The sequence below is a fragment of the Gobio gobio genome (assembly GCF_949357685.1).
Source record: "Gobio gobio genome assembly, chromosome: 14".
Taxonomy (NCBI): Eukaryota; Metazoa; Chordata; class Actinopteri; order Cypriniformes; family Gobionidae; genus Gobio; species Gobio gobio.
Genome location: NC_137107.1, coordinates 26,960,886 through 26,973,975, shown reverse-complemented (window position 1 = coordinate 26,973,975; position 13,090 = coordinate 26,960,886). Strand labels below are relative to the sequence as shown.

The window sequence follows — 13,090 nt, the reverse complement described above, 5'->3', positions numbered from 1 at the left end:
TTCCATCGGCAGTGGAGGTGAAAACGACAACTCCCATGATTCCACGCTCATTTACGTCTACACCTTTGTTATTGTATAAGCGACCTCTAGTCGCAAAACTTACATATGGTGTCTTTAAAGGAATAGTTCACACAAAAAAGGAAAATTATTTACTCACTTTCATGTCAATCCAAACCTGGGTGAACCATTCCTTGAATCCTTTCAAAAGTTCACACTTACATCTAGTCGAATGGTGTAAAATATTCATATTTGGCATGCTGTCTGGGGGGAAGGCTTCAAGCTCGGAATGTGGCCCGAACCCAGAGTTGGGATGGGATAGGAAAGTTGAGAGTGAGGAGTTGCTAGAAAACTGCTGTGGGACATAGATGAGTCAGCTATTTATATGTAGGCCTCCTCGCACTGATTGGGTAGATTATCTGAACGTGCTCCTCCCAAACATCATTAAGGAGAATTCTTTATGATTCGCATCCCTGCTCTTCTCGTTGGTCTAGTCCTTTGCAGATGTTCCCTTCTGTCCTATTAGAGCAGTGACTACAGCCAGGCTGCGTTCCATCAGTGGGAGAAGCCGTCTCTCTTTTTCGGCCAGCTCAGGCTCTGCCCTCTTTAGCTCCTCTGACCACATGCACGCCTGACATGCTAGAGGCTCGTGACAGCTGTAACTGTGGAGGGCCAGACAGTGACAGTGCCTGAGTCTTGGCAGGCCGAAACGAACAGGTGGATGAGACCAGCGCTAGCAGACCCATCTGTGGGGTTGGCCAAGGGCACACCTATATCACGTGCCAGGAATGTGAGGCATCAGTGTTCAAGTGACTTAATCTATTTGTGACTAATAGCCTACCTGGAAAGAGTAAACACGGAGCTGTGAAAAGCTCCACATTGTGAAACCTTGGGCTCTTTTAAAGTAAAACCCGATGTTTTCTGCAAAGTGTGGATTTATTTAATTGGCATTGTAAGCACTGAATCATTTAAATCAACTATATCGCAAGAATGTGCCAACATTTCTGCAAAAATATATATTAATGGCTTTTTTGCATGTTTCAAAGTGAAATGTCAAGTGAGTGGTGCTAAAAGCACATTCAGTTACAGATTATCGTGTATGTGTATCATGAATAACCAATAGTGTTAATAAAAGCAAACATGAGAACACATTTTCTGAAAGAATCACAATATTTTATCTAACTTGTTCAAGTCTTTTAGCTCTTTTATCAGGACTGATTCGCAAGGGAAATGTTGAACCAGGTGAGCTACCAAGCAAGTTTATTGCATTAAAAAAGCCATGCTGGTAATGTAGCACAAAAGTCAAAACGTATGAGTTTACAAATCATGCACTAAAGTGGTTTGAGATCACAGCATAATATTGTTCAAAGAATTGTGCAAAAATACATATTTATTCATCAATAATCTGCCTCTGTAATAAAAAATGTATGTGAAAAGGAATAAACGTTGCTGGTGTCTTCATCAGTCTCCCTTTTTGAGGACAAAAGTAGAGATTTTTCCTTTTATTACATTTCATGGACATTTATCGACACAACCCAACTTCATATTACAATTTGAAAAGAAAGGTGTTAGAGGTTTAGGACTTAATACCTTCTAGAAAGCTCCTCTAATGTCCTTGTAAGAAGCTCCACTCCGATCGAGAGCTTTACATCAAATGGATTCAGCGATTCTTAATCCCTCTTAATTTAGGTGTGTAAACCAGCAGTGCTAACACTTCACCCAAGTGAATTAAGCAATTAATTCCCTCACCCTGTGCTGCTCTGAGTCTATGCTATGATTTCATCCTGACACCTTCAGACCTACGGTTACTTCCAGCGAGGTTCTCCACGATTGTTTTTTGTTGCTGGCAGGGTCCGCCTGCGTCCTGTCTCCAGCCTGGCCCAAAGGGATTCAAGGGGTGTATGGTTAGAGATTCAGCCCCTCTCTCTTTCTCTCTCTCCCCTTGAACCGAGGCTGTGGGCACAGACACTGTCAGCTCCCATTACCTAATTGGAGTTGAAATGCAGCTGTCCTGTGTTTCTGCCTGCATGGCGTGCCTCACTCAGCCTCACACAGATGCTGCGTGTTGTAGACTTTAAAGGCGTCCGACAATCTCTCTGCGAGTATCGGCCACTGACAATATACCGATGGGTATGGCAACAGCATTTAATGTAGACACTGAAGCTGTGCAAAGCTCTCTTATGCAACATGAAATGTTTATGCGAGCGAAGAGTTACAATGTGCTTTATCATGCAGCTGTCTTTCAAAATATGTGGAGGAGAATAACAACCACACCCCACAAGTGTCACAATTAACCACTCGTTGTGTCATTGGTTCATAATAGAAACAGCAGTAGTTGGAATTTGAATGACTGTACTGTAAATGTTGCTAAAATGTCTGTTCTCAGCATGCGGCATCCACAATGACTCTTATTTAGCTTCACTACAAGAAAGAAGTAATCAATGTCCATTTGAGCTTAGACATTGATCAGTTTTCTTGTCTTCTCTGATGGAAGTACTTCTCATTGTTGTAGGTTAAAGCTGAACTTCATTTGTGAAAAGGGTTCAATTCCATACAATTTGAAGCTAAACATCTGTAGGGCAGGGAGTTACTAACCTAATAAGCAGACTTCCTGTTTCAAGCAGTTCCCATAGGACAGCTTACAAGAGCACCTACTGAACAATTATAGAAATTATGTCCATTAGTGTTCGCATCCTGTGTATGTAACAAACCGCACACTGTAAGAAAAAAAAAAGATCTGTAGAAAAACGAATAATGTTCTGGCAGAAAATGACCAGTACTTTTTCCGTTAAATTTACGGACAGTTCCTTCAAACTTAAATCACAACACAATGCAATGCATGATTCAAAATACAAGTGAAACCAACACGTTCTCACTCCCAACTCATATTGACGCTTGGTCGGGACCCCTCTATGTCACTTTTTAACGCCCCTTTAGAGTAATTTTCGATGTTCAGGGTACTCCATTGCTTTCAGTATTGCATCAGATCAAGACACATTTAACCCTTAAACTTTAGTGACCCGGGACGTCATTCACTACTATCATTCATTTTTTAAAGTTAGACATCAGCCTTCTTAGTATTCCTCAATCAATTCATTATAAACAATATAACAAGAAAAAAATTATAAAAGAAGCCCTGTTTTCCTTAAATTTTTTGCAAAAATTGTATAGGGTCGCTAACGACCCAAGGTGTGTAAGATTGTACATATATTTGCAAAGCTCTCAAAATATTGATTTTGAAGATGCTGAAAATGATAGTTTTGAGAATATTTTTGATATTGCGAATATGAGCCGGATGCTGAATGTACTGGGAAATGAGCTCTGACGAGGACAGTGATGATGGTATAAAACATCTGCTCAAACTGAACCCTTACAAGCTCCAAAAGGTTACAAAATATGCCTTATTTTATTCTTCTGTACTTATATCAGGAGAGTTTTATATTATCGCGGCAGGTAAATATTCATCCATGTTAGATACAGATCCGGGTCGCTAAAGACCCGAATATGTAAGAATGATTGGCAAAACAGCAATGCATTTAAGGGTTAATTCTTTGCATCTGTAAAAGTAGAAATGATTTTATAAATATTTATACTTTTATATTTTGGAGCAACTAATCACACTCCTATACCCTAAACCTACTTTTCAATACTATAAAACATTATTATGGAAATTTCTTTCATAGTACATTGAGACTTTTTTTTTGGAGTGCAAGACTTTACCTCTGACCTGCTGTTGATTTGATTATAAACTACTTTAGAAAAGTGGTTCTCAACCAGGAGCCCACTAGGGGGCCTCAGCAAACTTCTTGAGGGGCCCCAATAAGTATTTGTATTATTTACATTTTCAACATTAAACTGACATAATATATTTTTTAGTTTGCTTATTATATTACTAAAGAAGCTTAGACAGGAGAGCCTTTGAATATTGTCTTGGCAAAAGGTGGGCTTTGTAGTAAAGAGGTTAAGAACCACTTGTTTAGAAACCTGGTATATTTTAATTTGGTTCAGGTAACAAAATTTCCACCCAAATTAGTGTAAGGATCTAATGTGCACTAAATATCAGTGTATGTGGGTTGATATTATGAGATTGTTGATCCTCTAAAATACATTTCCTCCCCAACAAAAGGAACTTGTTTGTCAGTGTTGCAGGATGCAGCCCACTTGAGTTGAAATGCACATTTTCAAGAGGATTTTATAATGTTCTTTAAAAACTGAAGCCTTTAACCATGGGCCATTTAAGCTGCATGAGGACTGGATCAGTTTTCATCACTTTTGGCTGAAATGTTTTTTTGGCAGCTTGACTTAATGTGTCATCTCACAGTGTGACTCATCAAACGAGTAGAACAACAACAACACAATCCTGAACTGAACTGTTTTTCACCATTCCTCAAATAAACTGCAGGTGTTTTCTCTATAATTGAAATTAAATTGCTTTGTAATCAGGCAAAAACATAATAGAAGATTATAATAGAACAAACATTTTACAATACAGGTGCAATGCATTAAATAACGCTTAACTAATGTAAGACTCATGAAGAACTAAGCCATTTATTAATGATGACTGCATCAGCAACTAATGAACATTCTATATATATGATTAATAGATTAAGTAATATATGAATTGCGTTTAATTAAATGTGTCATCATGTATTAATTCCCTAATAACATATCATGTTAACTAATAATGTAAATTCATATGTTAATTTCCACAATGGTCAAAGTTATGTACTTCAACTTCCAGTTGTCTGCTTTAATCATTCATTAGCTAATGATGAAAACTTGCAAAGGTTCATTATGACTTTACTTGTTGAGGCACATGCTATTAACTAATTGTTAAGTAATATGTCATTGTGGTTATGGGTTTTGAATTAACTTTGAATTTGTTAATAGTCATGTGCCTCAACAAGTAAAGTCATATCATAATGATACCTTTGCAAATCATTAGCTAATGATTAATTAAAGCAGACAACTTGAAGTTGAAATGCATGGCTTCGACCCATTGTGGTAATTAACACATTCATTTACACTATAAATAATACTTTATGTTATGTAAGGAATTAATACATTATGAAACATTTAGCTAATAACAATTTACTTAATCTATTAATCTTCATTTGTTGCTGATGCAGTAATCAATAATAAATGATTTAGTTCTTCACGAGTCATACATTAACTGCGGGGAGTGAATAACCAGCGCCCTCCTCCACCCTCAATACCACGACTGAGGTGAGACCCTTGAGCAAGGCACCGAACCCCCAACTGCTCCCCGGGCGCCGCAGCAATATGGCTGCCCACTGCTCCGGTTGTGTGTTCACTTTATGTGTGTTTTCACTACTGTGTGTGTGCACTTGGATGGGTTAAATGCAGAGCACAAATTCCAAGTATGGGTCACCATACTTGGCCACACGTCACTTCACTTCACTTCATTAACTCATGATTGTATGTGCATTAGTTAAGCATGAATTAAAGGTGCACTATGTAACTTTTCTGTCCTCTAGAGGTCGCCTATTCAAAACAAAGGTGTAGTTTGATGACGCCACGTTTGAGTGCAGAATCTTGGGACATGTGGTCTTCACCTCACAGCGTGTGTTGTGGAGCTGAGCAAGGCCGCTGGAGCGATTGTTAATAAGAAGAGCGGAACACACGCCTCGCGAGCAGCGGGACTTTTATTATGGCATAGTCGCCGGCGGGATTTTTATTATCCCACAGTCACTGGCGCCACTTCGGCTTTTTTACCTCATACTCAGTCATGAGTATGAGGTAACGCAGCTCTATTTATCACATTAGATACATCTGAGTGTGTTGATAATGATGTTATGTGCGTTCGCTCGGCGGCTGCTATGACACTTGTTGCACACTGTAGTATAAGTAAAGCGTTTCTGCAAAATAAAAAAAAAACAGAGGAAACCGAGGGTAACGCAAATATGACCCAATTGACAGGCGACTTCCTCCCCTAGCAATTTTCTCACGATTTACAAATGGTTGGAAACATTGGGATATTGTAAGTACTCAACTGAACAAAATATATAACTCTGGCCTATTGGTTTTTGGATATTTTACTGCAAAAATTTTACATAGTGCACCTTTAATGCATTATTAGTGCACCCGTATTGTAAAGTGTTACCGCACAAACTTTTTGGTTCCATACCTTTGTCACAAGAAATAAAATAATAATAAATCCTCTTTTTTTACTTTGTCACAAGAAATCAAAATAAATAATTAATAACAACAACAATGATAATATAGGTGTCATCATGAAATTGCCTTTTCAGTCGCAAGCCTTTGCCACAAGAAATTATTCATTTATGTATTATTATTATTTATTGATAATAATACTAATAGTCATCATTATTAACAACAACAATTGTATGGTAATCTAAAAATGTAAAGGACAGAGAACACATTCATATTTTGTGATGTTTATGAACACATCCTTCCTTATAGCATAATAGGAGGAAATGTGTTGTTATGGTATACATGAGGAAAAGCACAGATCGACGCCAATAGGGAAGTTGGGAATATTGTTTAATTTAAGTGCACGACGGGAAATGTGTTAACTCAGGAAGTCAAAGGAATTCCGCATGACTGGTACAAGAGGAAAAGGAGTAACTACACAGGCATGTTTGCAAATGCCTTGGTATTTACAATGTCTAGTGTTATTATATACAGTAACTGAAATGAAGGCAATAGGTGTGCAGTGTGAGCCAAGTCTTGCTCATGCATATGTGACATAAAGCATTATTTTGATTGTGTTTATTCTGATGTAGAATGTATGGTGATGTATTTAATTTATACTTTAGTTTTCAGTTAATCGGCCTGTTTATCAGACATGAGTCATGACTAAGGAGTCTGTCAGGTGCCTGCGGTTTTCGAGTAAACCATGTGTAAGGCCCTTAAGCAACTCAAGCTTAGTTTCCGATGTAGCATTCACATGAAGTTCTACAGAAATGTCCATGCAAAATTCCAAAATTCCTTTGACAGATCAAATCCCTGCCTCCCAGAATATCATGTACTTCACACACAAAACTGCTCTCCTGTGTTCAGCGGCCAGGCGTTGCTGTGAGTGTGCATGTGGAGATGCCGGGATGTCTGCCTGAATGCTCACAAGCCACAAAAAAAGCCGAAGGGGAAATCATTTTCCCTGAGCTCACCACACTGTCCACCTTACACAGCACCATCTGGCTCTCTTCTCTCAACAGACAGCTTTCACTGTTCATTTTCTCTGTTTGTGGTGCGAAAACAAATCACATTAAAGGCCTATGTGCAAAAGGTGAAACTGAAACAAATGGAAAACATTTTTATTTCCATTTCCATTGACATCGCTAATTGGAGTTTTAAAGGGATAGTTCACCCAAAAACTATTTATGAAATCAAAAACCAAACATGTTTATGTTTATCTGCTTACCCCCAGGGCATCCAAGATGTAGGTGTCTTTGTTACTTCAGTAGAACACAAATGAAGATTTTTAACTCCAACCGTTGCAGTGTGATAGTCGTATAATGCATGTCAATGGGGATATTTTAGAGTATGAGAGCAATGAGAGTAAAAACACAGACATATGAATCCTTATTAAACCATGCGACACATTGATGTCTTAAGACACGAAACCATCGGTTTCTGCGAGAAACAGAACAGTATTTGTTTTTTTTTACCTCTTATCAGACGAATGTCATCTGGCATTCCCCTGTGCCATAACTTAAGGTCAAATAAGATAAGGTCAAAATACTGGCGCGATCAAAGATATGTATATACGTAGATGCCTCATTCGACCGATCCGCGCAGGCACTGAGGAATCTATGTATATCTATGATCGCGCCGGCATTTTGCATGTATTTTGACCTTATTCACCGGAAGTGATGGCTCGGAGACGGCTGATGCAGAGCCATAGAGCCATCTTACACAAACGCATCGATTCGCTTCAGAAGGCCTTTATTTAACACCCCGGAGCCGCATGGAGCACGTTATTTGACAGACAGATGCATTTTTTATGGACTTCAAAAACCGAGCAACTATTACTGCCATTATAATGCTTGGATTAGCCAGAACATTTTTTGTATATCTCAGATTTTATTCGTCTGAAAGAAGAATGTCATATACACCTCGGATGACTTTAGGGTGAGTAAATCATGGGCTAATTTTCATTTTTGGGTGAACTATCCCTCTATTAAAAAGTACTATTAAAAGACTATTAAAAAGCTATTTTACATCGCTATTGTCTAAAGGTTAAGATAGTTTGTCATTTTGAATTAAAACATTATAGCTGAACATCACAGTACCTAACAGAGCTCTATTGGGTGCTGTGATTTGACTTTGGACTATACTGATATAATTTGATTATAATTGTATAATTTTTGCTTTTTCTATATATAGGTTTTATCCAGTTTCTGAGATGCAAAAAGGAGTAGTATAGAGAATGTGTGGAAACAATATATATTTAATACAATATATATTCAGGATGCTTAGTCCATGTCCTTTTTCAGCCTGTATTTTCATTTATTGATTTGTATTATTTATTTATATTTCTTGTCGAACAAGAGAGACATTGGATGCGAGTGGCCTTGACTGATGAACCCTCCATATAAAAGATAGAACATCAAGATATAAATACACTGACTTGATATGCTTTAGCCCTACTGTAATCACTCACTGTGTGTTTCATACTGAACGACATGCAGACAATCAGAGCACTGATTACAGACTTCTCCTAGTCCATGCTCAAGTGCTGCGAGTGGTTGGCGAAGCGAGAGACTCTTGCTTTGAACGTCCTTGTTGTCGATAATGTCTGGAATTGGAAAAACATAATGTGCCCTAAGCCTTCGGGATTTGCGCTTATCTCCCGTTGTCAGACACTGGAATGGTCTTTGTGCTGAAACGGTCCCACACACACTCTAACCTTGCCATCAGACAAATTCACATAAACTGAGTGTGAAAACAGTATTACCTCTAATGCTGTGGCATTTCAGCAGATTGAAATCCTGAAATTCACTTTAAGTTTATCTGTGCTTTTCAAAGTCCACTACTATGCTTGATTCCCTCTAACACATTCTCTAATTAATCCAATACTATAGATAAAATACAATATAGAATACAATATATATAATGGAAATAAATAAAATAAATTAGTTTGACTCAGTTCCCACAGTCATGGTCATCAGTTCTACCAAACCCTCTTAATCCTACTTTATCTATAGTAGGAATGACAACTTTTTTAGTAGTCTTGACTGAATAAATAAAAGTTCATACAACAAGATTACAACAAATAATTTCAAACCAATTAGATTTTGTTTGTAAATGTAATCCAATTTCATGGAAAAATTTTCCTAAAAGGGATAGTTCACCCAAAAATGAAAATTCTGTCATCATTTACTCACCCTCATGTTATTCCAAACCTGTATGAATTTATTTCTTCTTCTGAACGCAAAGGAAGATATTTGGAAGAATGTTCGTAACCAAGCAGATCTCGGCAGCCATTGACTACCATATTTTTTCCCCCACGATGCAGTCAATGGCTGCCGAGATCTGCTTGGTTACAAACATTCTTCTAAATATCTTCCTTTGCGTTCAGCAGAAGAAAGACATTTATACAGGTTTGGAATAACTTAAGAGTGACTAAATGATGACAGAATTTTCATTTTTGGGAGAACTAGCTCCCTTTAATTTAATTAAGTTCTTTCAACAGCTTTTTTTTTTGAGTTGACAAACAATGTAATAAAGAATAAAGGAAGTTGTGTTTGGCAAACACTGAATTATTCAAATTTCATGTTTTTCAATAAGAATGCTGGAAAGAATTTCTGTTAGTGTACTGTTTTTTTTTTTTTTTTTTTTTTTTTTTTGAAGGAAACTTTTCGAAATGCCAAGTGTATCTCCAATTATAATCCCTCATATAGGCTATACATACACTTTGGGAGTGAACATTCAAAACTTTACAGTCACTTACATGTGCCAGTCAACACATCAAAATAAAGCACAGTGATTATTGAAACATAATGATTTAAAATGAACCAAGTCTTTGTTTGTTCAATGGAAATACCAAAATAGTGTGATATAAAATGTCAAAGTTCGTAAAAACTTCGATAATCCATCCATCCTTAGATAAATTGTAAATATTATGCAGTTTTTATTGGAACTGAAGCAATTGGCGTGGCATGGGTGGAAAAAATCCTAAAACATAACTGAATATTCATGACGATGATGCTGTTTGTAGTCATGGAAACTCCACACAATAGCTCGACGTGCTGCTCTCTCACTTCGGTCGGTGAGCGCGAGCTCTCTCCATCCTCTCCTAAAGCCCTTTACTTTGCGCATGTACAGCCAAACCGAACATTTCACCGACTCCAAGATGGCGTTAACACCACTGGCTTGCGTTCTGCTTCTCCTTTCCATGCAATGTGAGTACACATCACCACACTTTTATACGTTCTTTGTAGAAGAAGCAAAAGTGATACAAACTGTGGTGAATCATTTATGGAAGTTCTTGAAATGTGTTTCAACGAGCGTCCCGTTTCACAAAAGTGCTTGTCTGTTTAAGCCAACTAAACTATTGAGCTAACCCGTTAGCTCTTTTAGATGAGATGTTAGATGTGGATGTTGAATCCAAACTGAGATAAAAGTAACATTTTGAGGTGGATGTTCCGTGTTTGGTGACACGAGCTTCAGATTTGAGTTGTCTCGCGCTGGACTGTTTGTCATCGCGGGCTGGAGACTCACTCGCATCCCGCTCTGCGTGTTTGTCCAACTAACCATAAATAAATCCGCGCGCCTTTATTGTTCCCTTATTCTACGGGTCACATCGGTTGTTCACGGGAATATTATATTTGTTTTTGAAACTCAGACTATGCCATAAAACGCGCATAAAAAGTTGTTTTTGTTCGTGTTTGCTCCGCTGGATCATTCGGCTCAGTTCTTTGTTCACGCTTTAAAAGTTTTTGAAATGGCACAAGCAAACACATTTTGGACTTAGTGGTTAGTGTTGTTGTTGGATTTTCATTTTGCTTGTTTAAAGCGGTCGTGTGTTTGTTAGTTTTGGTGTGTTTTAACTGTCGGAAACTATTTCTGTGTATACTACACGGGGCATGTTTATTGCGAGATAACGGTTTTCTGCCTAAAGTGTTCACGAGAGCGGATCAGGTAGCGCGCGGCGCGGGCACCAGCATTAGCACAGGCTGTGATATCAACATTTACAGCATAATACATTCACTATTCACAATGCTTATGTTTTGGGCTCAAGGAAAGCATTAAAAAAGTGGCATGTTTTTGTCCTGGATCGTTTGAGCAGTCGTTTTTAATTGAATTAAATTGGCTACGTCTAGTCTAGACCAATAGCTTAATTAAATTATTCAGTCAGAAGATGAAGTTTGGTTTCTGTGGACTGGAAATAACCAGTAGCTTCGCTATTATAAATTATATTGGCAGTTTGTTGAAGTCCTTATGAGCTAAACTCTTTCAATTATTTAGGTTATGTTTTTTTTTTTATCTATCCCTGTATAGCTTTTGTTTGATTAAAAATAATGAACATTTGATGACCCTTTTACAGGTTAACTGTAATAAGTTGTAGGGAGTCACGTAGGCTCTTGTAGAAACTGCCCATCTCCTGTGATTATTCAAGTGTGCTGATTGGCTTAATTACAGACTACAACACTAAATACTGCTGGTTAATCTGTATTTTGTTGTACATACTCTAAAATGTGCCACCTCTTTCTCAATTTCTCTTAACTTGTGACTTTTTATCCCCTCATTTGTCAAATTAAATGTATTCATTTTGTTTTGTTTGTTTTTTAAATAGGAAAACTGCATTTAAAACCTGTTTGCAAATAGATTTTGCAAACTTAAATATATATTTTACTGGCTATAAATTAAAAAGGTGGCTGGCCTTATATTACTTGTAAATATATTTTCAATATTTACTTATTTAAAAACATTACTAATGTGAAGTGATATTTTAAGCTTAAATGTATGAGTTTCCTAGAATGTATTAATCAGTATATTGACATTTCTATTAAAAGTAAAGTTACACTTGTAAGATGAAAATGTACACCAAAAACAGTTTCTCTTTGGTTTGTGAAAGCCGTGGTGTGCATTTGTACAGTGGAAACTCTCCGGTGTCTTTTGCCAGCACTTTTGATGCCAAGTTATGCTTTACTGGATAGGATAAAATAGATTCAGGAATAGTACAAAGGTTGAGATCACACCCCATATTTTAGATGAATACTTGGACGAGTGGCAGCCTTCCATTTTAGTCCACACCGAATGCTTTGCATTTTGAAGAAACGTGTTTCGTGGAACGATATTCTGAGATAATGTTCACCGTTATTTTGCTTATGAAAATTGCTGATAAAAAGATGTGATTTGAATACAGCTTAAACAGTGAAAAACAGTGAAAGAGATAGCTTGTCCCTAGAAGGCTGAGTGTGCTTTCTCTTCCACCCGCTGCTTCCCAGCAAATGGCTTTCTGGGGGTTCATGAAAAGCATGCTGGAGCTTCTAGGCATGTCCATCAGTTACAGGCTGACATTTTTGATGTGTTCAGTAAGCGACAGAGAGAAATATGCACGGAAAAGATAGCCGTTCGCTCTGTGCTTTACCCAGGGCTGTTGCAGACAAAGACACGTTGCCCTTCCGCACGTGCTTAGGTTCGTTTTAGCTGGAAGGTACCACATGAGAAAAGTATGTTGTAAACCGTATCTTGTATATTTATCATAACTGTATAGTGATGGGAAAAATTCCATTCGGGGGGTCCCAGCGTAATCCGCATGGGTACCATGACAGGCAGGCTGCGTGATGAAACGTGCTGAGTCTTTGAGCAACAGGCGAACGGCACATGTCCGGTCGACCAGCCTGGAGTAACCCGGAGTAACGTGAAGAAACAGCTGAGCGGCTGTGGGTGCGAGTGAATGGAGGACCCCCCCTGACACGGAGCTGAAATATGTCCCACTCGGCCCACTGCATATACTCAGCATTGAGAACAAATGTGGAATGCTCTCCCACAAACAGAAGCCTTGAGAATTCATTCACTTTATATGCGTAATAACGGGACGCAGAGGTGAAGACCGAATAAAAGTGTCCGTAAGAAACATTTAGCATTTTCGAGCCATTTA

The 13,090-nt window shown here is 38.0% G+C and overlaps 1 protein-coding gene across 1 annotated transcript in view; it reads left to right on the top strand.

Annotated features, from left to right (window-relative positions):
* Positions 1 to 10,188: 10,188 nt before the first annotated feature.
* The window catches only part of jam3b (junctional adhesion molecule 3b), a gene marked incomplete at its 5' end in the record, with an annotated part of 36,413 nt that continues 33,511 nt past the window's right edge, over positions 10,189 to 13,090 (top strand). The window contains 2 exon segments of the mRNA XM_079834851.1: positions 10,189 to 10,277; positions 10,279 to 10,385. Coding sequence (XP_079690977.1) covers positions 10,189 to 10,277; positions 10,279 to 10,385 — 196 coding nt within the window.